A 26,078-nucleotide genomic window follows, 5' to 3' on the forward strand; every position below is an offset into this window, starting at 1 on the left:
TAAATCCCAGTTATCATCATTTGACTAAAACTTGTTGACTGTTGATGAAGCACATATTTTGTTTGTAGTATAAATATGTTGCCATACTATATTCAAGTTGTCATTGTCCTGTGTCCCCTATGTTTTTTTTTTTTTTTTTTTTTTTTTTTTGACCTAGTGTGTACTAACAACAGCTGCAAACAAGATCTACTTATGTAGGTACAATTTAACCTTGTGGAACAACTTTCCTTGTAGTGCAGCAGTCATGTAAGTATTGCTCACTATGACCATTCTATTCATCAAGCTCATTTGCATATATATATATATATATATATATATATATATATATATATATATATATATATATATATACTGGATATGGGAACTGTGTAGAGCACAGCTCAAACGTTACATTTGACAGCAGCAATTAGTAATAGGTCACACTTTATGATTGCTCTTTTTTTTTTTAAAGCATTTCTATGACAGAACAAGCATATACGCATTTAATAAGCGGATATGGCAACACTGGCACTTGGTGATGTTTGGGTAAATACGAATGAGGTTTTGTTGTGGAGTCCACAGAAGCACGTCTAACAAAGCTCCGCCCTCGACTATTCAAGATGATGTTCTTGTATGAGAGACTGAGCAAGCGAGAGAGGGGGAGCGCGAGAGCGAAATCGGTCGGAAATCACTTCACTCTCACATAGGTTATCCACAGTATACACGCGCGGTGAGCTGCGGCAAGAGCGCGAGCCCCGGCGTCCCCAGTAACACTGAATGGTGAACTGGTGTTGAGAGCACGCGTACTGGACACTACCGGACATAGCCTTGGAAGATTTTCTCTGTTTTCACTCTTACGCACAGACAGTAGTTGACTGAAGGTTGAAGTTTTTGGAGGATGTTGCCCTGTGGAATTGGAGGTTTCGGGATGCTGTGAACCCTGTCCGGAGTAGCGCTGTTTCGGGGTTTCCTTTCGTGCGCAAGGAGAGAACACTTCTCTCTGATGTGTGTAACCACCATCAACCAAGTTGCGCGCTCTTATTTTCTTGACGTGACACTTTTCGCTACCGTTCTAACGGACCCTTCGTGTTAAAAATAGGATTTTTTAACGAAAACCAAGAGAGCTGACAGCGGAAAAGGGTGCTGTTTTGTATCAACAGGATTGCGGTGGTGCTGAATTTTGGATATCCAAAGCGCTTGATTTGTGGCGTGCAAAGGGAAAGCGGCTCCCGGTCCGACTCCGTCGGTCAAGACTAGCCTACATCTAAGAGGAATAACTATCCGTTAAGGTATATGAGATTTTATTGTTATAATTATAATACATTTGTTCGTCTTACCAGTGTATGCCCTCTCATGTTGTCCGTAAATGAAGTTATAATAGGAGCTATCTTGATATACTTTTCTTTATTGTCCATATGTGTAAATCATAATTGCGACAGGAGTAGGCTATAATATCACCCGGCATAAGGTTGCGTGATTATTTGATTCCTATTATAATAGCTAAACGGTGAGCAAATAACTGGGAAGTGCTGCACGCCTCAGTTTAAATATTCCGAATTTTTCGATAGCCTATCTCAAATTAACATTCACCCTCGGATGTCATCAGAGCTGATTAGCGACATGTTTTCCTTACACTACTGTTATTGATTTTTATACAAGAAACCGAGCGCTGGAGTGGATCGCAAATCAACGTTTGCTATGCTTTTCCACATATATAAATTAAGCCACTGACCCCATATCCACAGAGATTGAACATCTTCAACAAGCTCAAGTGTCGGTCAGATTATCTTCGCGTGGAATTTAATCTATTCCTCACTCTAAAAATTAATATTCAGCTCTTTCCAGTGCGCGCGAGAATGAGCGCACTATAGATGAAAGAAGAAAAAAAGAAAAAAAAAAAAAAAAAGCCGGGAACTGCGCTTATTGCATGCAAACTTGTTCGACGCTTGTAGCACAGTTCAAATTAGACAGAATAATGAATTCGTATATATTTTGTGAGCTTTTATAAGTAAACCCTAAAGTTTGTTATCTTATTCGGATATTGCTCGCTCCCACAACACCTGTTGCTCTCGTTTTTGCGCATTTCTCACATAGCTCCACTTTTCCATCTCAGTGCGTTTAAAAAAAATCCGCAGTCAATTTCACCCACAGAATGTTGACTAGTCAACATTTCTCGAGACGCACTGATATAGGCTATTTCATTATACTCAGTCACCAATAATCGTTAGGCTACTGGGCAATCGAAAGCACTGCCTGTCATAACAGTGGAATCCCGTCTTTCTGGCCGCTCCCGTCGTCGGGTTGCTTTTAAACCTGTTCGTCCGGCTGAGGAAAACAGGTGTGAAAACACGACAAGGCTTGTGCTTTACTCCGCCCAGCTGTGATCGGACATCTCGATTCTTTCTGTGGTTCATTTGTTGGAAAAGCGTTCAGCCGGATGTAATATTGTACAGAATCCTGAAATGGCTTGCAAATGACCTGGTCTAAGTCAGAGCGCTTTCATCCGCAGGTAAAAGTCATTTCTCTTCCGCTCTCATCGAGATCGTGTTCTGTAGGCATCAGCACAACACACCGGCACTCGAGTGAGATCCTCGTGCTGTTCCAGTAGATTATTGATCTGTGGATCTTATGAACACCATCTTGTTTCTTTAATGTGCCGAAACTATTTCCGTCGCTCAATCTGGACAGCGATGGTGAATGCGATTTGAATTTATGGAATGGGGGATGGGGGCGGCTGACCACCTATAAAAAACTAAGTTTTGTGGTCTTCGTGCATGTTTCAACGTTTCAGTGAGATTTAAGTAACCACAAAAGTTGGAAGTTAGTCAGGTCGGCTGTTTTTTGTACATTTGTACAGAACTCGCGTTGTCTGAGGAGGAAACCATAGCAACAGCAGACCGCTGAGCCTTTCGGCCGGTACGTTGCTAAAACATAAATTCTATAAATGTTTTATCAGTTTATTATAGATTATGTTTCAAAATATATATATAAGAATGACTTTAGTGTTTTAATTAATACCCATTTTAGTTTTGCTATGGCGTTTGGACGTATGTGCCTTTTGGGGCAACTAATTGCGTCCTGCTAGTCTTTTAAATATCTTTAAAAAGTTGGAAGACATAGAATAATTCGCACATATCGGGCGTTCGATCATGATACGACGTGTCTCCTCATTATAACCAGTCTTTAGTAAATTTGATGGGCGTAAACGCTCCACACTGAGTACGAGAATCCAGCGAAACGGGAGGAAATGAGACTCCTCGAGCACACAGAGACACATTTCAGATGATCGCTTGAATAAACCGAAACTTCTACACTGTAGAAAGCAGAGATTATGCGTGCGCATTTAAGCTATAGCGATGTTTTCTTTGAGATTAAAATGTAGGCTACTTTACTTATTCCAAGTGCAATAACGGTGACTGTTATTGAATGAAGCTCGACGGAGTGGTAGTGAAGTAGTCAACAATATGCAATGTACAGCCCCCCATTGATCGGTACGGCTCTTAGGTTACAAGTTGCATGCTTGAAGAAGTTTCTAGTCTTTACTGTGTCATAGTTTTTTTTTATTTTTTTATTCTTATTAATGTCAGTGTTGTGAGATTAGTTCAGTTATAATTGTATCCAATGATTGTATATTGACAATGTCCAGCTAATATATATATATATATATATATATATATATATATATATATATATAGTTTACATTTATATTGTTAGTGGAAAATAATGGTCTGTTGGTTAAACTAAACAGCAAGCTATCACCCAGTGTTGAGCTTGAACGTCCTTCATTATTTTTCCCATTTTGACATAGTTTTAAAACAAATCCATATACATAAAGTAAAAATAGTATGCCTGTTTTGCTAATTTTAATACAACCTAGTCTGTTTAACCCATAATATTAACAGCAGGCCTCTTGTCTTTGTCTATCAGTGTGTGTGTGTGAGTGTGTGTTTAGCCGTGTGTAATGGTGTGTGAGAGTTTGTGTGCCAGCCTTGTGACTGGCCAGCTCTCTCTGTGTAACAGCCTGGTAGACAGCAGCGGGGCAGCAGTTCATCTCGTCTGAAAGCGGGCGCAGACTAATCTGGCCCCACAATGGCTGAATGAAATAATTAAAGTAATCCTCTGTGCCTCGCACTTGGCTAGGGAGGGGGGCCTTGGACCACCCATCCTGAACGGGTCACTGAACGCCGTGGAACTGGTGGCCTGTAGAGCCTAGATGGCTGCACCCGAGGACAAAAGTACACGTGAACCCAACTCTTTGGCTGTGGGCGCTGGCATCAAAGTCTTGACACGCTCAGTGTTTAGAATGTGGTTGGTTAGTGTTTATCCAGCTGCAACTACTTCATTTTATCTCATTTATGTGGTTTCAGAAGGATTTGTTTCCGTGGTCTCCATGAGAATGAGCACATATGAATGCGTTTTATTCACAGATCACTAAACACATTTTCGATCTCCTTGCTGATTAATTGGAAACATTATTAAATTGGTTAGTCTATCGGCTTATCTCGTGTAACAGTAAGCAAATGAATCTTTGGATTTTATGCTATAATTTTGAATATGCACTTCAGGTGCGCACTAAAATGTCAGTTGAGCTGGATGAGTTAACCATTAACCTAGGACAGATGCTGCACTCACACTTCCTTCTGAGTCAATCATTCTCCTGGCTTCAGACAAGAGCTGACTCCTGAACCCTCATAAATGTCACCGCTTTAATTTAATTCTTTAATTATCGCGTTGAAACCGGGATGGGGATGGGTTAGAACAATCATTGACTGAGTGCGTTACCATGACGCAGTGCCACTGCTGTGCCTCGTCCAGGAATCCGACTCCTGCCACGCCGGTTACGTAAATGCTTTTATTGCTTTATTTTCTCCAGAATCACCTTGCTGTTTCATGCTGTGCTGGATGCTACCTGGGGGGGGGGGGGAAGGGTTGCCTTGGCAGAGGTATGCCTTCCTAATATTCCCATGGGTTTTTTTTTTTGCTGGCAGAGGAAGGGTGAGTGTTGGTCCAATGATGAATTCCTTGTTACAAGTCTTTAAAGAGGAAAGAAGGAGAGCGAGATGGTGAGAGTGAGGGAGAGAGAAAATCATACAGCAATTTTAAAGCATGTCAGCGGGGGAGGCTTTAGAATAGTAATTAGCCTGTTAAATCTGTTAACCTCCCCCTGCGCAACAACACAATGGCCGTCTTGACAATATATATATATATATATGAGCGCGTCTCTGAGAGGGCATGGTAGGGCATAAAAGGATGGTGTGCGAATAAAAGAGAAAGACAGAGAGATGTAGGAGGTGTTGTTACAAGAGACCAGGTGTGAAATGAACATAATGTGGTTTTTGCGGACAGGAAATGAGAGGGGAACCGCGTTCCCCCGAAGGCTTATGCGAAAATTCTGGCCAAATGTACTGTGAATAATCTGTAAAGAGCCGACGGTTAGACTCCAAATGGGGAAACACAGAATCACGCCTTCCTTTGCACTCACAGCTATTGATTATATTAATGACATCCAGCTTATACACAGAAGTAGAAGATGAATTAGGATACACAGCCTGAGAGTCGAGCATAAATTCTCATAGGATTATGACAGTAGTCATAAATACAGCGCTCTGGCGACGCCTGTCTCCCTGCGAGGAGATCTTAGTTGCGGCTCGACGATGGCGCATTTGAAGACGTTATTAGAGAGGTGGATGGGGCGTGTTGATTTAGGGCCTGTCATAAATCGCCCCTCTGACCATGTAATGATGACGATCAATGCTTGGAGGTAAGAAAAAATCCCCACTGATGGCCTATTGTCATTGTAATGGCTAGGCTTTTTGTGTACCTGTGTGAAAGCTAAGTGCGAACTCTCTGCAACTGAAAGGAAAGCTGTTTGATATGTAGCAGTGAATGATTTGACTCTGTTAGGGCCTCCTGTGTCTTGTAAATGTTGCTGTTATTAAGGCACGCCACTCATATGCACTTATGCATTTCCATTACAAAGGAGAGTTCTTAGCCAAAAGCCTGAGCCATTGCCATCTTTAAATTTCATATACTCAAACACGTTCAGTTGTTTTCCTTTTTTTCATGACCTTCAAGTTTTTTTCTCTAAGATTTTCCATTTTCCTGAGTCTGTGCTCGCAAACACTCGCTGACGTTCCTTTGCTGTGGTTGTTTTTAGATCTTGTGTGTAACTTTTACACACCCACAGATGTACGGCGCATACATATGTGAACATGCGGGCTCACATTCAGAGAAGAGTGTGGGAAAGGATGTCTACGGCCCACATTGGGGTTCCCAGCGTACAGTGACCCTTAACACAGACTCTTAAATGCCGGACCCTGGAGAGTGAATGTCGTGAGAGCCTCTTAAACCCTTCATCGCAACAAACATATTCACATGCTTTTCATGTTGCGAGAATATTTTTGAGCTTTATTGACTTTTCCAGCGCACAATGAAGATGGGATGTTTTGGTTCAGTTTATATATAGTTCGTGTCCTCTTTGTTTAAACAAATAGCATTTTAGCACCATTTTCTTTCAGCCCGTTTATTCCTTGACCCAGTGCTTTTGAAGTCCCTGTCCTGCTTTTTTTTTTCATCAACATATGGTACAAAATTCAACACGCTCCTTCAGCATAGGCTCTTGATGCATCACTGTGAAATGCCACCTCCATAAGATGGTCGTTCGAAACCACAATGAGAGATAAGATGTTTTAAAGGTGATGTATTTTTCACCTCTCCAGCCTCTATTACGGTCGGCACTGTTTAATTAGCCGAATGAAAGTGTGCCAGAGTCGTCTGTCTCGACAGATTCAGAATTAGACTGTGAAATTAGTAAGAAATGAGTCAAGCTCTCATCATATGTGTGATCAGGGTCACACATCCCACCCTTCATTTCAGCCTCATTAGTGCATTGTTCTCCCTACAGTGTTGTTGGTTTGTAGTTGCAGTTGTGTGAGTGTGTTTGTAGTCACTGGTGTCTAATTTGTGAATATTAAAGCTGCCTTTATGGGAGTGTGTGCTTGTTGCAGTTACCTTATCCATTTTTGTTGGTCTAACCACACATTCCTTGTAATGTGTTTGTGAAAGGCTCGCTATGTCGTGTCTGCTAATGGAAAAATATTGAATGGTACATGCACTAAACTACTACAGCCAATCAATACTGATGAGTGTATGGAAGAAGCCACTTCCTATTAGTCACCAAATGGCTGCTGGCAGTAGATATTTCTTGGTATGCATGTGGTTTTTAACAAAGTTATGCAGTTATATTTTTTCGACCTCATGGAAGGTGACATTTAAAGACTTTGATTATTTAGCTTTGGTATTCACTGGAAGAATGTAACTGGTGGCAGCTCTCTCACAGCCTCCATTGGTTCACCGCTGGGTCGAGTTAAGGTGTCTGTCTCCTCTGGACAGTAATCTAGCAGCTCTGCCTCATTAGCCATGGGGAGCATGGTGGGATAACATTGCACATATGTTACAGGGCTCTGCAATTACCACAACGGGAAACATCAAAGCAACAAGACCTTAAACATGATGGATTAACAGAATCTGATTTATTTATTTGATTGTTCTTTTCCGTGTTCTTTTGCAGTACCTCACGCTGAGGTTGTTAATGTTTGGTGAAGTGGCAGGAGGGGGCTGTTGTCCAGACGCCCTCTATAGCCCGTATCTCACCTCTTCATGGTTGTGTGATGTTGCAACAAATTGGGAGCCATTTGCTGTGAATAGCTATCAGCTAAAGTGGCCATTTGAAAAACACACTCTTCTACCATGTGTTCAATAACTTAAAGACAGGAAAGAGAAGACCATGATTTTAATGGTGAAAATAATGGTGGTCTTTCTTTGTCTGGCTACTATTCTGTCTCTTTGCACACCCTGTTTATCTGCAGGGTAAAAAAATGTGTGTAAAATATGAGTTAGAAGAAGAACACAGTGAGAAGACGAGAAGTTTGCAAAGGAAGTGGCCAAGAAACACTCCAAGAAACAGTGTGATTTGTGTGAGGGAAGCAGGCTGGAAACTTTTTTGAAATAATAATTATATAATTATTTAATAAGAAAATTAATATAAGACCAATGATTTAGATATTTGGTTTTATAGGCCTATTTAATTTTATTAATTAGTTTAGTTATTCATTTTTTGATTGTTTTGCCCTCCAGGTTTCACTTTGTTTTTGGATTTCATTTTATTATGGTATAAATTACAGCTTTTAGAAAAGGCAGAATTGACCTAAAGGTCACTAAAATAACTAACAATTAATAAAATGAAGAACATATTTATTTCTATGAGCTTAGAGTAATATGGGCCAAAAATAAATGTAATTGTACTGCCTAAGATTTTCTTTCAATATATTATTTAAGATATATAAATGTTATTTTGGTTTTGACTGAAATAAAACACGGCTCCGGGGAAAATAAATAAAATTATGGTTGATTTTGATGGGTTTCACTTTTGTTGACCCCAGGCATGGTTCTAGAAATGAGACCGTTTATCAATAGCTTGGAGGTAGATCAAGCGGAGTTATATCATTATTTGAATGGACCTCACTTTTCTGATAGCTTCCTCCTCTTGTAGGGTCAGCCAATGCATCTCTCAGGAATTTGGGCATATGTTGTCTTTATGAATTAGACATTAAGTGAAATTTGCAGAATGAAGGTCAAACACAAGTAACTGTTTGTGACACATTAATGCCTCTAAAAAGGCAACACACATGAAGGGGCGATCAATCATAAATCCCAGGGAATCAGGATCATAAAACTCTGTGGCTGCCATCACTTTACAGGCTTTTTGGCACTGTAAGGGACTTTGAAGGATAATGTCTCAAGAATGAATGTTTCTCTAATCTTATTTGTTTGTTTGCTTGATCTTTTGCAGCAACAGACAGATGATGTGCCAGAGTGCCAATGCGATGTGGTCACGGTGGAGTGCCATGCTAGTGTGGATTTTCCTTCTTCTCTGTTGTTCTGCAAATGTCGTCAGCACCATTATCTACCAGGTAACCGAGGAGCAGCCGCCTAATACACTGATTGGCAGCTTGGCATCTGACCAGGGCTTGCCAGACACTGGCCACCTTTACAAGCTTGAGGTGGGTGCTCCTTACCTCCGTGTGGATGGCAAAACAGGGGATATCTACACCACAGAGAACTCGATCGATCGTGAGACTCTCAAGGACTGCCGCAACCTTTTCGAGGGCGATCCTTGTTTCTTAGAATTTGAGGTATCTATTACAGACCTGATGAAAGGCACAGGACCTCGGCTCATCGAAGGCCGCATCGAGATCTTGGATGAGAACGACAACACTCCACAGTTCTCTTCACCTGTCTTGACGTTGTCGATCCCGGAGAACACGCACGTCGGTGCGCTTTTTGCCATACCTCTGGCCACCGACAGAGATTCTGGAAGCAACGGCATCGCCGATTATGCCCTAACGACTGGCCCTGAAGCTGCCAACCTTTTCAGCCTGCAGGTGGCGCAAGACTCAGATGAGAAATTGCCACAACTCATTGTATTGGGAAACCTGGATAGAGAGCAGCGAGATTCATATGACCTCAACATAAAAGTGATCGATGGTGGCTCTCCACCCCGCCAGAGTAGCGCCCTGCTCAGGATCACCATCACAGATGCCAATGACAACGTGCCTAAATTTGAGAAGTCTCATTATGAGGGTGAGCTCCCAGAAAACAGCCCAGTGGGTCATACGGTTCTACAAGTAAGTAATTTATTTTTTAAGTCATACTCTCTGTCTAAAACTAAACATATGCAACTTAAAACAAAAATTATGTCATATGTTGGAAAATTATATATACTTTTTTTTTTCATGTTCGATTCATAATAGATTATTCTTATAATTATTCTTGTATATTAATTTTACAATTTTATACAGTGACTATTTATGTGTATTTATTGTCTATTATATCAAATATGAATTAAGTAAATATGTCTTGACACGTGTGTCTCATTAAACTAACTTGTAAGCAAGTATATGCTATGCTAAACCTTTAGATTGGGCAATAAGTAAAAGAGGAGCTGATTTGACAGCTTGGCAATAGAAGTGCACTCAAGCCCCACACACAGAACCTGACAAGCTCTTGTAAATGGGGAGTCTCAGTTTTCCCGACGGGCTTTAGCCTCGATTCCCATAGAACAGGATTAAAGCGAAAGAATTAGGAAAGCCGAATCATATTTTCACAGGCAATCGATTGATCCCTCATGGTCCCTTTAAACACAAACTTTAAAAAACAGGATAGAGGTATTGACTAGCGGTGTGAATTGCATGTTGAATTGTTGTGGAAATAAAAGCACTGCTAAGATTAGGATGGCAGCAAAGGCTGGAAGCTTTCCATGATTAATCTGATGCAAGTGTCCAGGCAAAATTTTTATTTTTATTTTATTTTTTTATTAATGACTGTTAATCTCTCAGTCAACAATTAATCCATGCAACCAAGTTGTATTCAAAGAGCATGTCAGAAGATTTTATTTTTTTATTTTATTTAGTCCTCATGAGCATCCTTTGAAGCCAAAGTAAATAAGTAGTAGTGGTATTAAAACTGCTTAATTTTGTGATTTCAGAGGGTTGTAAATGTTGATGGAGTGTTTCAGCTTGTTCAGAGAAATGCGCTTCAAATACATTAAATGAAATGAATTACCAGTTTGCATGGAGGATGAAATGGAGTGACTCATATAGTGAAATAATAACTTAAGCACCATGAATAATCTTATGACTGCTTCAGATTAAGGCTGTTCACTGTAATACATGGACTGAAACATCATGCATGTTTCATACACGGCCAAGGACGAAAAGAAGAGAGGATGTAGCAGGAACAAGGGAATCTTGATTGTTTAAAAGCTTTAATCAAGCCACACTTCAGTTTAGAGCTGTGTAAAATTATTCCCAGGTTCACGATAGACCAGATTTTTTTTTTTTTTCTTTTTTTTTTAGAGAAATCCCTGCCAAGACTAAGTAACTTAAGTGATGTCTCAAATTAACTTCATCTAGCAAACTACAGCTAATTTTGGAGAATTTAACTTTACACAAAACACAACCCAATCATATTTAACCCCTCTGAGTAAGTGTGTTTCTCATTTCTCTCCTTACATATTAAAAACTGAATAATAACACCATTATGGTATTACTCATTAGTGAAAGCAACAAGCTGTTTTCTGGAATCAAATGAGGTGTGCTTTATTTTAAATTACAAGAAAATTCAGTTAATTTATTAATTAGTCTGATGTAGTTCTTGGATGAGTTTAGGGTATTTTTAAAGTGTGTAAAGCATATTTTTGGCATGGTAATTCTTTGCTTCTTGCAATGATTTTTATCCATTTTCTATGGTCCTGACTAAGCATTTTAACTTCTGTTTTGACATTGATGTATAAACCTATGATTACATAATCTATTTGGTAAATGAATGTTTCAGTGCATTGCTTAGTTTCATGTTTGTGTTGTGTTGATTTAGGTGAAGGCCAATGACTCCGACATGGGACCAAATGGAGAGGTGACCTACAGCCTCCACCAGGCATCATCGACTGTCCAGAGGCTCCTTAGCATTGACCGCAACACAGGCACCATTTTCGTCAAAGGCTTGGTGGATCGTGAAGATATCAGCATGCTCAAGTTCTACGTCCAAGCTAAAGACAATGGTCCACAGTCGAAGAGCTCCAAAGCCCTTGTGACTATTACAGTGAAGGACCAGAATGACAATGCACCCTCAATCAGAATCCGGGGTATTGGCCTTGTGACACATGAAGATGGTGTCGCTAACATATCGGAGGACATGCCTGTAGGCACAGCTGTGGCTCTGGTGGAGGTATCAGATCGTGATGAAGGTGAAAATGCAGTTGTAACCTGTGTGGTGGCAGGGGATGTCCCATTCCAGCTGCGTTCAGCTAGTGAAACAGGCAACGACCGCAAGAGGAAGTACTTCCTTCAGACAACCATGCTGTTGGACTACGAGCGGATCAAAGACTACAGGATTGAAATTGTGGCAGTGGACTCTGGCAACCCTGCACTATCCAGCACAAATTCCCTGAAGGTGCAAGTGACAGACATGAATGACAACTCCCCGATCTTTTCGCCCTCTTTGTATGAGGTAGAATTTGCTGAGGAGAACCAGTCAGGTGACAAGGTTCTGGATGTGGTAGCCACAGATGCCGACAGTGGGACTAATGCGGAACTGACATACAGTATCACTGGTGGGTCACTCCCCGAGGGGCTATTTGTAATTAACCCTAATACAGGAGAAGTGCGTGTCATGAGCCAGTTGGACCGTGAACAATTAGATCACTATCAATTTCTAGTCGCAGCAGCTGATAAAGGTGTACCAAGCTTGAGAGGAACTGCCACTGTTGTTCTTAAGGTGCTCGACAGGAACGACAATGACCCTAAATTCATGCTCAATGGTTACAGCTTTTCAGTCCAAGAAAACATGCCACCACTTAGTCCTGTTGGAATGGTAACAGTCAACGATCGTGACAAGGATGAAAATGCTCATGTTGAACTCTCTGTAGAACCAGACAATGGCAAGTTTATGATTCAAAATGGAACATACACCATACTTTCAACTATTTCCTTCGACAGAGAAAGGGAGAGCACCTACAGTTTCCGACTTAAAGCTGTTGATGGAGGTGATCCACCACGTTCCTCCTATGTTGGCATTACCATTAATGTTCTTGATGAGAATGACAATGCTCCATATGTCACTAAGCCCTCAAACTCTTCATACAAGTTCTTGGATCCCCGCACCAGCCCAGAAACCCATGTAGAACGTGTTGAGGCAGAGGACATGGACATCGGTTTAAATTCAGAGATGGATTTCAGTATTGTAGGGGGCAACCCTCATGGCTTGTTCCGGATCTCTTCAGAGGGTGAGATTACGTTGGCTAAAGAGTTCACATCCAAACATATTGGTCTCCATCGTCTGGTAGTAAAAGTTAAGGACAAAGGCACGCCACCACGCCATACGACCGCACTGGTTCACATTTATGTCAATGAGACCATCGGCAATGTCTCCCACGTCGAAGGACTTGTTGGACACAGTCTTTATACGCCACTCGAAATGGACATTGCGGGAGATCCCGATTATTCTCGAGACCAGCAAAATAACATTATTTTTGCAGTCTTGGGTGGCTTTTGTGTGGTCGTTCTAATCATTGCAGTGGCTATGATCATCAGGCACGTCATGTTGAAGGAAAATAAAAGTGGCTACCAGGCAGGCAAGAAGGAGACCAAAGACCTATATGCCCCCAAACCAGGACCTAAGAGCAACAAGAACAAGAAGGCAAAGAAAAGCAAAGCTCCAAAGCCTGCCAACCCATCTGAGGAGGATGAGGGGGGGAGTCTCCAGAAAGGCCTAAAGTTCAACCTCATGAATGATAGCGTCAACGATAGCCCTAGGATTCACCTGCCGCTCAACTACCCCCCTGGGAGCCCAGACCTGGGGCGACACTATCGGTCTAATTCTCCTCTGCCGTCCATTCAGCTCCAACCTCAGTCACCTTCTGCCTCAAAGAAACACCAGGCAGTGCAGGACCTGCCGGCCACCAATACCTTTGTAGGAACCGGGGACAACAACTCAACAGGCTCAGACCAGTATTCGGATTACAGCTACAAGGCCAACTCTTCAAAATATAGCACCAAACAGGTAGGAGACGACTTCGAAAGCATGGCAGGGTACCACAGCACAGCGTACCAAAGCCCAGGGTACCCCAGCCCAGGGTACCACAGCACAGGGTATCACAGCAACGGGTATCACAGCAACATGGTGTGGACTAAGGGCATGTATTAGGGGCTGGAACTGAATAAATGTCAAACCAAAGCTGCACTGATCACACACCCCATGCACATCATTTGATTGAAAGAAGTTTGTTTTATTTGTCAAACTTTTTTCTTCTTCTTCAGTTTTGTAGTATCATTTATGCTCTGAAAGCTAAATTTAAGTACTACTAATTTACATGAAGGAGACAATCCTGCACTCTTATTTCCATTTTGATTTTCTATGAGAGGGTAGTTTTCAGTTGGACAGTGTTTTATGCTGCCCCTCAAAAGATCATAACTGCTTTCAAAAACCTTTGAAACACATTTTTTATATAATAACCTTTAGACCAGAGACATGTGCCTTATTTTCTGCTTTGAAATACAACAAATGATAGCTGTTATTGTTTTGATGTCTGTTGTAAGGCTAGTTCAGTTAATTGCACAATTGTTAATATGTCAAAATTATTATAAAAGCATTTTTTTTCATAAAGACAACTTTGTGCTAAGTTAAAAAATACACGGCAAGGTTGGACAAGTAAGCTCAGCATATTTAAACGTTTCCATGGCACATTTTGGCGTTGAAGTGGGTTATTTTTACAGATGAATGGTGGGCAATTCCCCAATTCTTTGTCAAGCTTCATTGATTGCCCATGCAAAGAGTGACTTATTTTTGTTATGTACACAACTAAGTGGATTGGCTTAATGTAGATTAATAATCAGCTACAGACATCAGAGTGTGCCATCGAACACTGTTGAATTATTAACTGCGGGATTTCTACCAGTCTGTGAATAATGTCACGTTCACTGTAAATAGAAAGCTACTTGACATTAATACTCTTATCACTTTTCTCTAGTACTTTTCTCTAGTACTGAACAAGGAAACCAAAAATGAGTACCATTTTTCTTGGACTGTGTTAGCAAACCTTTGGAGACAATCACTGCAAAAGGTATTTTGTTATACAAGTTGAATATTGTGAATGTTAATAACCAGCTATATGTGCTGTTGCGTGCGCGCGTGTGTGTGTTCATCCATTATGATGTTTGTTTTGTTCCGTTGCAGAATGAACAACCGAAATAGCTTTATATAGAATACTTTGCTTTATTCATTCTTAACACACCAAACCTTGCTTAATACCAGATGTGTAAATAGACCCAACCAGATATATCTTGAGCTCAGCTGCTTTGATAGTGGCTCCATCCTCCATTTTGTACATTTGAAGTCTGGTTGTAAGTGAGATGTGTTCATATTTAAAGCAATAACCATGTGTGTTGTTATGCTGGAAAGATGCAATGTTGATAGGATGTCCTGCAGGAGCGGCTAGTTTACACACATACGCATGCAAATTGAATACAACCCTTTGCGTTCAGTGTGTGTTTCATCTGTGGAACTGTATTTAAAGCTGCAGACATCCCCATTTGTGTTTAATTTCTGTTATGTGTTGTTTTGTTGATTTGTGTTGATTTGCAATTTGTATTTTTTATTTTTTTAAGTAAAGCAAGTTGGCATTCAATAAAAACTTTTGTGAAGGTGTTACATTGTGGATTTAATGTTAAACAGAATGTATTGAAATTACTCACCAGGGGACATGAATTCTTAAGGTACAGTATTTCATTTCCATATTCCCATATTTATTTATGACATTACCCTTTCTATATATCACATTTTACCAGTAAACATCACTTTTTATTTACTTACTGACACCATAAAAATGTCTACTTCAAAAACTATTTGAAATTCTCTTGGTACCAGTGAGCACAGGTCGATGAGCTTGCATTACCACAGCTATTATTTCAAGCTCCCTAAGTTGATAGCTAGACAAATGGATTGATTTTTTCTTTACTATTCAGCAAGTTTAGTTTTTATAGTGTTCATGCCATGTCAGTCTTATGTAATCCATGTCTTAACACAATTAATATGACACATTCACAGCATTGCTCCTCTGGGATCAAGCCAAACACTGAGTCACTGAGCTTTACAAATGTGTTCAGTTTTTATTTTATTATTATGATTTTTTATTTTTTTTATTTCTGTGTTTCATGTCTGTTTTTGTTTTTCTCATTCATGCTGCACACATCACAAGAACAAAATCATGTTCTAAGAGGATTTGAGCAGTGCAGACTTTGCGTATCCGAATGACCCTAGAGGAAAGTGAGGTGTTTTGTACAGGTCCTGTCAATCAAAGCCCTTTCTTGGGTCCCAACCTAAGATTCGAGGAATGAGATCAAGGGATAGTTGTCAGAGGTCTTGTTAGGTTTTTTGTACTATTCGATTGGCTCCTTGTATGCCGGCAGCTAATCTGGGCCCCAAAAAAGACACACACACCAGACACTCATACACATGCAGCCTTTCCTGCCACTGCCGGCCATTTAAATTCTAGCAGCATCTGCGCTTCTTAAAAGCTGTCGATTTTGCCCTCAGCTTGCACCATCACCATGGCAACGGACTGACCAGTGTGTGTTGTATGCCGACTCACAGACTGCTCTGAGTGCAGGTGGGGGGAGACATAGAGAAAGACCGACTGGGATGGATCATAGAGGGATGAATAGAAATAGGGCACGAGAAAGAAGAATAAAAACTATGAAGCTGTTTGGAAAAAAAATAAACTTAAAATCTGTCATTTCACACCATTCTTCCATGTACTCCGTTCATGGTGCTTCATGCTAATGGTAGAAACAGGACATTTATTCATTCATTTGGTCACATCCCCTACTGTCATTGGTTAGTGTTGTCCACTTTATCATTTTATCTTCATGAAAATCCACTTATATTGAATATAAGACTCTACTGTACCTTAAGTTTGTCATTGTTCCTGTTTTCCTCTCAATGACAGAAATCCAAAGAAGGGGATAATGCAGCCTTAAAACAATTCCTATATGTATATATGCACAGTATTTCATTTCTATATGTTGTTCGGTATGAAATATCATGCAAAATATAGCATCAGGGCATAAATAAGGCAGCAAATTTATCATACATATTTCTAAATTGTAGCCTACCTTTAAAAGAGTTTAAGCTTTGCATGCTTGTCTAGCCTCCACTTGTTTCTTCCGGTTGTAGAAACTTCAGTCGGAGCGTGATTGCGAATTAGTGAATGTCATTTTGAGTAGATGTCAGTTCTTTTATGTTTCCACGGTTAAGGAAAACGGTAGTTGAAAGATAAAACAAGAAGCTGTCCATGTCTCTTTTTCCTCTGTCTCGAGTGGTGTGGTCTTGTGACTGTAACCGTTATAGAGCGAGAATCTTATTTTGTGAAGTGTGAAGTCAATTATGCAAAACAGTTCTGTGGTCCAGGCTGCGGTACATCAGCTGCAAGTCACCCTTTAGCAGTCCATGGCTTCAGTAGTGTCTTTATCTCAGCAGTCTGTCCACCTTTCTCTCCTTTAAATAAGCAAATAAGTGCCTACCATTGCTTAGCGGTTAATCAGGCGGAACAAACTCGCCAGTAATAATCGTGACTCATCAGGAGAGAATATAGCTGAAGGGAAAAAGAGGAAAACAAAATTGTTTCAAAGGAACTCCGAAGGAATATTAAATACCCAGCTTCATTTGCATTCTTCAGGTATTGTCGTTGACAATGCAAGGCTAATCAAAATAAAGAGCTGTTAATTGTGATGATGGCCCTTTTTCCTCCCTTCTCCCACCTTGACTTGAGTTTCTTGACACATAGATAAGATGGAGAATCATTAGCTTTGCTCTGTCTAACACCTGCAAGGAACCCCAGACTGATAGCATCTTTTGTGTGCATTTCACGGGGGGAAATTGCACCGTTTGGAGTGATGCCACTTAATTGCACATGCTCTTTGCACACTTAATTTTGCAATGCTTTGTTATAATTGAGCACAATTCTGCTACATAGGAAAAAAAAAGCCATGATTTGGTAAATCATAATCATTATGTACAAAGTTAAAATCGAGGCACTAAGTCGTAATCATGAGATGACAAATTCAGGTGGATTTAAACAGAGATTTATGGATGAATGTTGAAACTGAAATAAACGTTATGACGAATGATATAAAGTCAAGTCGGAATTATGAAATACTATGTCACATGAGATTATGCAAGTCAATTATGAGATAAAAATATTTATTGTGTCATAATTATGACTAATTATCTCAATTTTGACTAAGTGGCAGAAATGGGCTTTCACAGCCACTGTGGAAAGATGGAAGAAAGGAAGGAATTGACAGTGACATTTCTTGGGTTTTGAGCTTTCCTTCAGGTTTTGTTGTGGATAGGAAGAAAGAAAAGAAGTGGAAGGAAGTGACACTGGCACCTGTGTCAGTGAATTGCCATATTCCCTGAGTTTTACAAAGAGGGAAAGTTTGAGATGGAACGAAGGCGAGTAGAAAGAAAGGACACTGACATTTCTGCCTTTTCAGGTTTGCAAGTTTTGTTGAGGAAAGAATGGCCGGAACGACTTGTGGATAGCTCTGTTACTTTACTTCTCAATAGTGTTTGAGGTGTGAACCTAATGAGACACATAACTTAGCTTGTCTTTTTATTTGTGTTGGCCCATGACACACTATTGTAATATTCTAATTAGCTGCCGGGGATTTTCATTCGTTTTTTTTTTTTTTTTTTAAGGCTTGTTGTGCTGTACTGCTAAACTTTAAATGGCGTAGTACCATGAAGATGTCACTTACTGCTTTTCTTAAAATGTTGGCCCCTTCGCGCCTCAATGTTACTGCTGTGCATGTTTCACAGGATGCGTTGCCCGTCCTGTGGGCTTAAATCTGGGACAACAGTGGCAGACAGGTAGATGGCCATTTTGACGCACACACAAAGGAGTGTTTTTACCTCTTTGTAATCAGTGAATTCCTGAGAGTACAAATCACTCAGCGAAGGAAAATTACTCTAGTCTTGCTTGTGTGTTTCTGAGTCACGGTAAAGGAACATGTGCAAGCCCTTCCAGCTTTTGGGGGAAAGATAAGGAGAAACGCATGCACCAAGGTGAGCAGGAAAACAAAGGTTCCTTTATGTGGAACTTTGACGTTCCCTGTCAGAGCCTCTCTCATTAAGGAGCCTGTCTCTGGGCTCTCACTAAAACCCGACATCAAGGTCGAACACATTAGCTCTCATTTAGCCCCATTATCTAGATTATCTGAGCTGATCTAATGATAAGTATTAGCAAAGTTCAGCTTTGTGGTCAATGTTAAAGAACTTGCAGTCTGTCAGTTGTTGCTCGGTTGGAATGGAGGCCTCATATGCAGCCATATGGCTCTCTTGGGGCATATGTGTACAATTATTTTAATGGTCTCTGATTAGTGATTAGTGTGTTAAGACATGCTAATTGGGACGTGTTTCCGGTTAGCCTTCAGGGCAGCTTGGATGGAGATCAATGGAGATGCCATATTTCTAACCAACAGTTAGAAAGTAATCATTTTGCAATCTCAAAGGACAGAAAATCTGGTAATCACACACATATTTCCTCTAGAGCTCTTATAAATGTTTCAAACCGTGATCATATTTGGCAAGTCTCAATTTAAACTCAAACATTTATTGTCATATACTTGGAAGTCCAAATTCTGAGCTATTTTGTAGAACCAATTAAAGTGGAACTCTTACTTACCTAGTCAAATCTCCCAAACCAGCCTAAGATTTTCTGTTGGCCAGTTTTGAGAGGATTTTGGGTACTTTTCAGCAGGGCCGGCCTGCAAAAAACAGATTAACACCAGCTTGGCCAGACTGGCAGTCCATTATTGAACCATAAAAAAAAAACATAAAAAAACAACAACAGTTCAAGCTGCAGATATCAAAGGATAGGAATAATGAATATTTGTAAAATGTTTTTTCTACATATATATATATATATATATATATATATATATATATATATATATATATATATATATATATATATTGTGAAAAAAAAATCTGAATTAAAATAAGTTTTATATTTTAATACATTTTAAAATGTAATTTATTCCTGATGTGGCAATGCTAGGTTATAAATTCAGTTTTTAAGTGTCACACGATCTTTTAGAAATCCTGCTGATTTGGCGTTCAATTACTATTAATGCTCAGTTATTTACAATGTTTTCTATTTGTATCATTGTTGAAAACTTTGATTCTTTGAATTCTTTGATGAATAGAAAATTCAAAAGAACAGCATTCATTTAAAATTCAAAATCTTATGTTATAGCTATCTTAATTGTTATTTTTGATTATTTTAATACATCTGTGCTGAATAAAAATATTTGTAATGGTAGTAAAATAAAGGCACAAAAAAATTATTGACCGTCAAATCAATATATTTATATATTTCTTTATTTCATTCTTGTTTTCACAGTATGATGTATTTATATATTTATTTATGTATTTATTTTCTGGTTTACTCTTACTAAGGATATATGTTGGGATTGTGTCGCATTTGAGACAAAGCTAACCTCCTTGGACTTCTAAGCTATAAACTGAGCATATAAAGTTGTCCTCTGGGGTCTTTCTCAGGTTGATAAGGCCCTAGCGGTGCATAAAACGTTTCTCTTTATCTCCCTCTCTCTAGTTCTCTCCCCTGTCACTTTACTCTTGTGGGCTGTCATTGTTTCTGGGCGAGGTGTCGTGTGCCGTGTGGTGACTGCACTCTTTGCCTGTGCAACTGCAGAATCCGACTGCTACTCCACTTCTCTCCTCCCCGGAGGCCCATCTACACACCCTGGCATTGTCAGGCAACATCTGCTGAAATTACGCCTGGCTGTCCCCCTCCTGTGCGCACACACATACTCACTCTCCGCACAGACGTTGACAGCGTCCATCTTTATAGGTCCTGACAGCGGATGAATAAACTAGCTTGCGCACGCTCAACTACTCAGACAAATACACACACGCAGATGCGCTCGGCTGCGTGGCCAGAAATTAGCCTCATAATCGTAAAAACGAACATGAAATCCAATCAAACCCTTCATGTGTACAGTCAACAGAGTTTAATACCTTTATTTAAGCATTTGCTCTAAATAATAATAAAAGGCTTCACTTTGCATAGCCATTAAGAGAATTTGAGTCCAATGATGTTACAGAGACACGCACATGCATGGTGCGTGTTTATGGCACATTTAGTGTTCTGGCTCACTGCTCCGCTCTTCTGCCTCATCAGGCACTTGCTGTTCGCTGTGTCTACAGATCTGTTTTTAATTTCACAGAGAGGATACAAAGAAAAAGAGGCAGCAGTGCAGTGTGCATGTCTTTACCTTTGTCTTTACCTTTGCTAAGCTGTTGCTTGGTCACCCGCTGAGAAAGGCCAGTCCGTACTGTCATGTTTCATAATTATTTAGTTCTTCCTGGGCAAACATGAAGTCATACGCAACATCCACTTGTAATGATATCTATGAGTTTGATTAGCCATTACTGCTGGTTAGTGTTTTGCTTTTGTAGTGTTGTTTGCTATTGGACAACATTATTATTATTATTATTATTTTTTCCATGTAGCATGTATAAACCAATGTTGCATTAACTTGATCAAATGTAGTAAACATAATAACCTTGTGGAATATTATTACAATTTAAAGTAATTAATTTCTGTTTTAATTAGTGCCGTCAAACGATTAATCGAGAATCTAAAATATTTTTTGTTTTGTTTACATAATATATAGGGGTGTATACTGTGTATATATAATATCTATATATAAATACACACGTGTGTATATAGTTAAGTAAAAATAAAATCATCATTTATGTGAATATAAATGTAAATATTTTCAAATTATGCTGTGTGTATTTTTTATACATACATAATAAATATACATAGTACTCGCCCATATATTATGTAAACAAAAACTTTGAATGCAATTTATCGTGATTAATTATTTGACAGCACTTGTTTATACATATTTACACTTGTTTATAAAGCTGCATTTCCTGGAGACAGTCCTCCAGTGGTGCTCAAAAACATTTGTTTTTATCAAAGTTAATAAAAATAAAATGAAAATTAATGATACTTTTCTTGATGAATAGTTCAAAAGAGCAGCATTTATTTGAAATGGAAATAAGTTGTAACATTCTGAATGTCTTTAATGTTTCTTTTTATCAATTGAATTCATCTCACCTGAATAAAAGCACTAATTTCTTTTTGATGACCCCAAACTTTTGAGAGGTCATGTGCAATTGTCAACTTTAAGCTGTACGCTGGACTAGGTTAGCATCAGGTTAACGCACATGGACAATAATGCCTCACATCACATAAAGTCTTTTTTTAAGACCGCAAACTCAATGTTTAGAGCAAACCAAGAAGCCATACGGACAGAGCTAAAATGGCCTTAGGTGATTTGGCTTGTATCGCTAATAAATGGCAGTCACAGAACAGATGTTTTTTTTAGCATAACAGCACACACACTTACATACCTACACTCTCACAATCTGGACCCGCATAGAAAGGCGTAAACATGTTGCCGACAGGTTAATGCATTATGCCGCGGTGAATGTAAATGTGTGTAAAGTGAATAGCTTTGTTGCTTGGTCCTCTGAGCACAGGGTGGGGCCTTGATGACCTCTGACCAGTGCAGTGGTCTCCGGTACATGTTGCAGGCTTCTCTCGTGCCTGTGCCAAGCTGTTAGCAGGTGGCACGGATCTGCCAAGGCGTGCGCTCACTGACCTGTGCTACAACCCCCAACACTCACCGTCTGTGTGTGGGTGTTTATTCGAGACTGATACACAAGGAATCTGCTGCCCTTTTCTGCTCCTCATAATGATTTTTTTATCACAGGAAGCTGTGTGATTGATGTCAGAGAGAGATCCTACTAGTGTCTCAAGCATGTGGTTGAAATGAGGCAAACTGTACAGCAGGAAGCATTGTAATGCTTACAGAATATGGCTACTTAGACACATGATACTTGTGGGTTACATACATTTTCCATTAGGTATTATATCCTTTTTGTCCTCCTGTCTTTGTTTTCATTCCGATAAGTGCTTTTTTTCTATATTATTTAGTCAAATTAATTATTAGATAAAAAATTCAATTAAAATCTAGCAACAAGTATATATATATATATTTTATTAAATGAATGAATTAATTAATTATTATTATTACTTTTTGTTTGTTTGTTTTGAAAAAGCATACACTATTGCTTGATAAAAAATAGTTTTGGACAATTTAGCCCGCCCACCTTCAGTCCTCATTTATTAAAATTTTATTTTCACACCAGATATGTCAAATCATTTTGTTTTCCCCAAGATGAAATTGTGCAGCTCATCTCTGATTTAATTCCTCTGTCTTTTGCGCACTCAGTAGACACTCACTTCAACTCACTTCATCTCAAATCAACTTTTGAGTGACAAACGGCTGGGGCATCAGGGCATGTGATTTTTTTGGCGTACCTTAGAGAAGCCATTAGTCATGTCTGTATTTAACCTAGCTCCGCACTGGTGCCCACCTCTCATGTGCCAACTTGGCAGAGAAAAGAGAAGAGATTGGATTTAAGAGATTGGATTTATGAGACTTTTCTATCTTCAGTCTCTCTCTCTTTTTCGAGAGAGAGACTGAAGATAGAAAAGTCTCATGGATGGGATGTAGAGTATTCAACAGCCATCAGCACTACTGGCTTCATCGGCGGAGTGAGAATTGGTCTTGCAGTCGGCTGCCGTGAGAAGCAGGCATCGCTGCATACTGGTGTGTGATTGCTGTCAACGGGGGGGTTTGTTAGATGAACGAGGCAATGGGAAGGGAATCAGAGAGAGGTGGGACCCTGATGGGAGAAGGGTTGATTTTTTTTTTCTCAAAGGAAAATGCATTTGGTGAGTGAATGAAAGAAGCAGGTGAGAGAAATGAGAAGAAAATGATAAAGAAAGAATGATTTATAAAACTGGAGGAGCTCAGTGAGAATATTCATCTCAATATCTTAAAGGGAAGGATCCACCCCATATGTATATATATAGGGTTTCTTATACAAAGTGACCATATTGCTTTAGAAGACTTGGAATATGGTTCATAGTGCTATGAATGACTTTTATGATGCTTCATTGTGCCTTCTGTTTTGTCATTTTGGAGCTCGACAGTCACAGCTGTCACTGACATGTACTTTTTTTATGAAGGAATTTTCTTATTTTTATTTATTTATAAAAATGAAATAAAAAAAAATCACCTTTTGTGCTTTATCTAACAAGGTCATCCAGATCTAGAATAATATGAGATTGCGTAAATGATGACAATTTCACATTTTAATGAATTTTTCCCATAAGGTGTAAGAGAGACGGTGAGATGAGTAAAGCAATGGAAAATTAAGTCGGGGTTTCAATGAACACAAGAGGAAGTATCTCTCACTCATCTATCGATCTCTCAATCTATCGGTCAATCTTTACCAGTCCCTGTGGGGGTCTTTTTCAGCCTCATGGCAACACGGATCAAAAGTGAGAAAGTGAACCTTTAGTCTATACTGGCACATAGTCAGACTGTTATTATCATTTGAGGTTAGAATTATATACACTTCAGTTTAAATGTTTTTGAAAGAACCAAGGCAGCCTTTATTTGATTAAACATACAGTAAAAACTGTAAAATTGCAAAATAATTTTACAATTTAAAATTAATGTTTTCTATTTTAATTTATTATAAATGTAATGTGTTCCTGTGATGTCAAAGCTGAATTTTTAACAGCTATTACTCCAGTCTTCATGGTCACATAACCATTCTGTAATCATTCAAATATGCGGATTTGTTCAAGAAACATAATATTATTCATATTTTATCAATGTTTTAAAACTTTTTTTTTTTTTTTTTGTGGAAACCATGATTAATTTTTTTCAGGATTCTTTGAGGAACAGAAAGTTAAAAAGAAGAGGATTTATTTGAAACAGAGTCTTGTGTAACGTTATGTCTTTACTGTCGCTTTTGATCAGTTTAATACAGCCTAACTGAATGAAAATATTAAATTCTTTCGGAAAAAGCTGCAGTTTGATTGAAGTAGTCTAATGTCTAATAACTTTTGCCTTTGCACTGGCATTTGCATCGTGCATCACCAGGGTCTACCAGCATACTTGATCTACATTCTAACCTTGTCTTAACAGTTATTCTGTGTCTTGTTTTCAGTCAGCTGTGCATTTTTTTTTTTTTTTTTTTCACACTATTTAAAATCCTGTGTGAATACATTTATGCCACCTCTGTGCATTAAAAACAAATGTTGATGTACCTTTTAGAGGTATACACACCTCTTTAGATGTGACTTGAGACCACATCAGTGTGAGTGAGTGACTGAATACCCCAGGGGGAAGTAAACACAGAGGTCATACCCTCTTATCCCGGCTGTGAGTCGCTGTGCATGTGCGTGGAGTGAGAGATAGAGGGACAGCAGCAGCGCAGGTCCGTGCAGGTCATGGCCAATCCGCTCCTCCTTCTGCTTGACCGGATGCCACACTCAGAGAGGTCACCCACTGTCTCACACTTACTCTGTCTATCAGTCTTTTCTCAAGTACTCAGAACTGGCATACTGCTAAAAGTCGCTTTCGCAGCATACCTTCTCAATTTGCTCTGTGTGGATTCCATTTTATCCCTCTTTCCCGCCATTTCACCATTCCTGGCTGTTGGCCAGCTCTGTTTGTCCATATCACCCACCCCCCACAACACGGAAACTGTTAAACTCTCTGAAACAGACCACTTTTCACCAGATGCGGTCAGCCACAGGAGAGGATTGGAGACAGGACAGAAGAGTGGGTATAGCCTTGGGTTGTTCTGAGTAAGACTACATTGGTTATGAAGCACTCGGCACTGACAGGTTATCTTGAGGTTTAAGGCTGACGAGTAGGAGGTAATAAGCTGTGAATGTGTAAATAAGGCGCAAGATGAATGTAGATGTTTTACCACTATAAACGCTCTGCTACCTTTCATTAATATTCCCCTTTTTCAGTTTCACGTCTTGTATAATGAATAGCCAAGTGTATTTGAATTTGTGTTTGAGTGTGTGCATGTGTGCGCACAGCTACATTTGTCTATGTGTGTGTCATGTCTGCCCCGGAACTCTGCAGATCACTTGAGCGTACACCTCCCCACCATAACGGCAAGAGGAAGAAGACTTTGTCCATCTGTTTTTCCACAACGGATCCTCTCAGCTCCTGCTGCTGCAAGCCCTGTGTGTATGAGGGTATGTGTGTGTCAGATTAACTTAAATATTCACACTCAAGTCTTGATAAAATCAAAATAAGGGTTATTGTTTCAAACACAAATATGTATATTAATATTTTGAGGTTTATTTATATATTATTAATTATTGTTTTTAAGGAATTAAGTAAGTCACAGCAATAAATTACATTTTAAATTAAAGCTGCATCTTAAAGCTCTAACAATGTGTTCAGGCCAGGACTCTTATTGAACGTGAAGTTTGGGGCAGATTGGACATTGTATGGCTAAGTTACAACAACTTCTCTTCGCAACTTAACTCCACAAAGGGC

General features: G+C 39.4%; 1 protein-coding gene across 5 annotated transcripts in view; it reads left to right on the forward strand.

Annotated features, from left to right (window-relative positions):
* The first annotated feature begins 607 nt into the window (after window positions 1-607).
* Window positions 608-26,078, forward strand: part of LOC113113991 (protocadherin-1-like) — a 149,268-nt gene continuing 123,797 nt past the window's right edge. Inside the window, exons 1-3 of one of the 5 annotated variants that reach the window (XM_026280644.1) lie at window positions 608-1,268; window positions 8,831-9,665; window positions 11,413-13,596. In XM_026280644.1, the coding sequence (XP_026136429.1) occupies window positions 8,841-9,665; window positions 11,413-13,596 (3,009 nt within the window). In that variant the 5' untranslated portion in view covers window positions 608-1,268; window positions 8,831-8,840. Of the gene's footprint in view, window positions 1,269-1,873; window positions 2,489-2,530; window positions 2,896-8,830; window positions 9,666-11,412; window positions 15,241-26,078 lie in introns of those variants that run through there. The other 4 variants (XM_026280647.1, XM_026280648.1, XM_026280645.1 and 1 more) reach the window with 4 other exon arrangements.

This window comes from Carassius auratus, chromosome 14 (assembly GCF_003368295.1).
Source record: "Carassius auratus strain Wakin chromosome 14, ASM336829v1, whole genome shotgun sequence".
Taxonomy (NCBI): domain Eukaryota; kingdom Metazoa; phylum Chordata; class Actinopteri; order Cypriniformes; family Cyprinidae; genus Carassius; species Carassius auratus.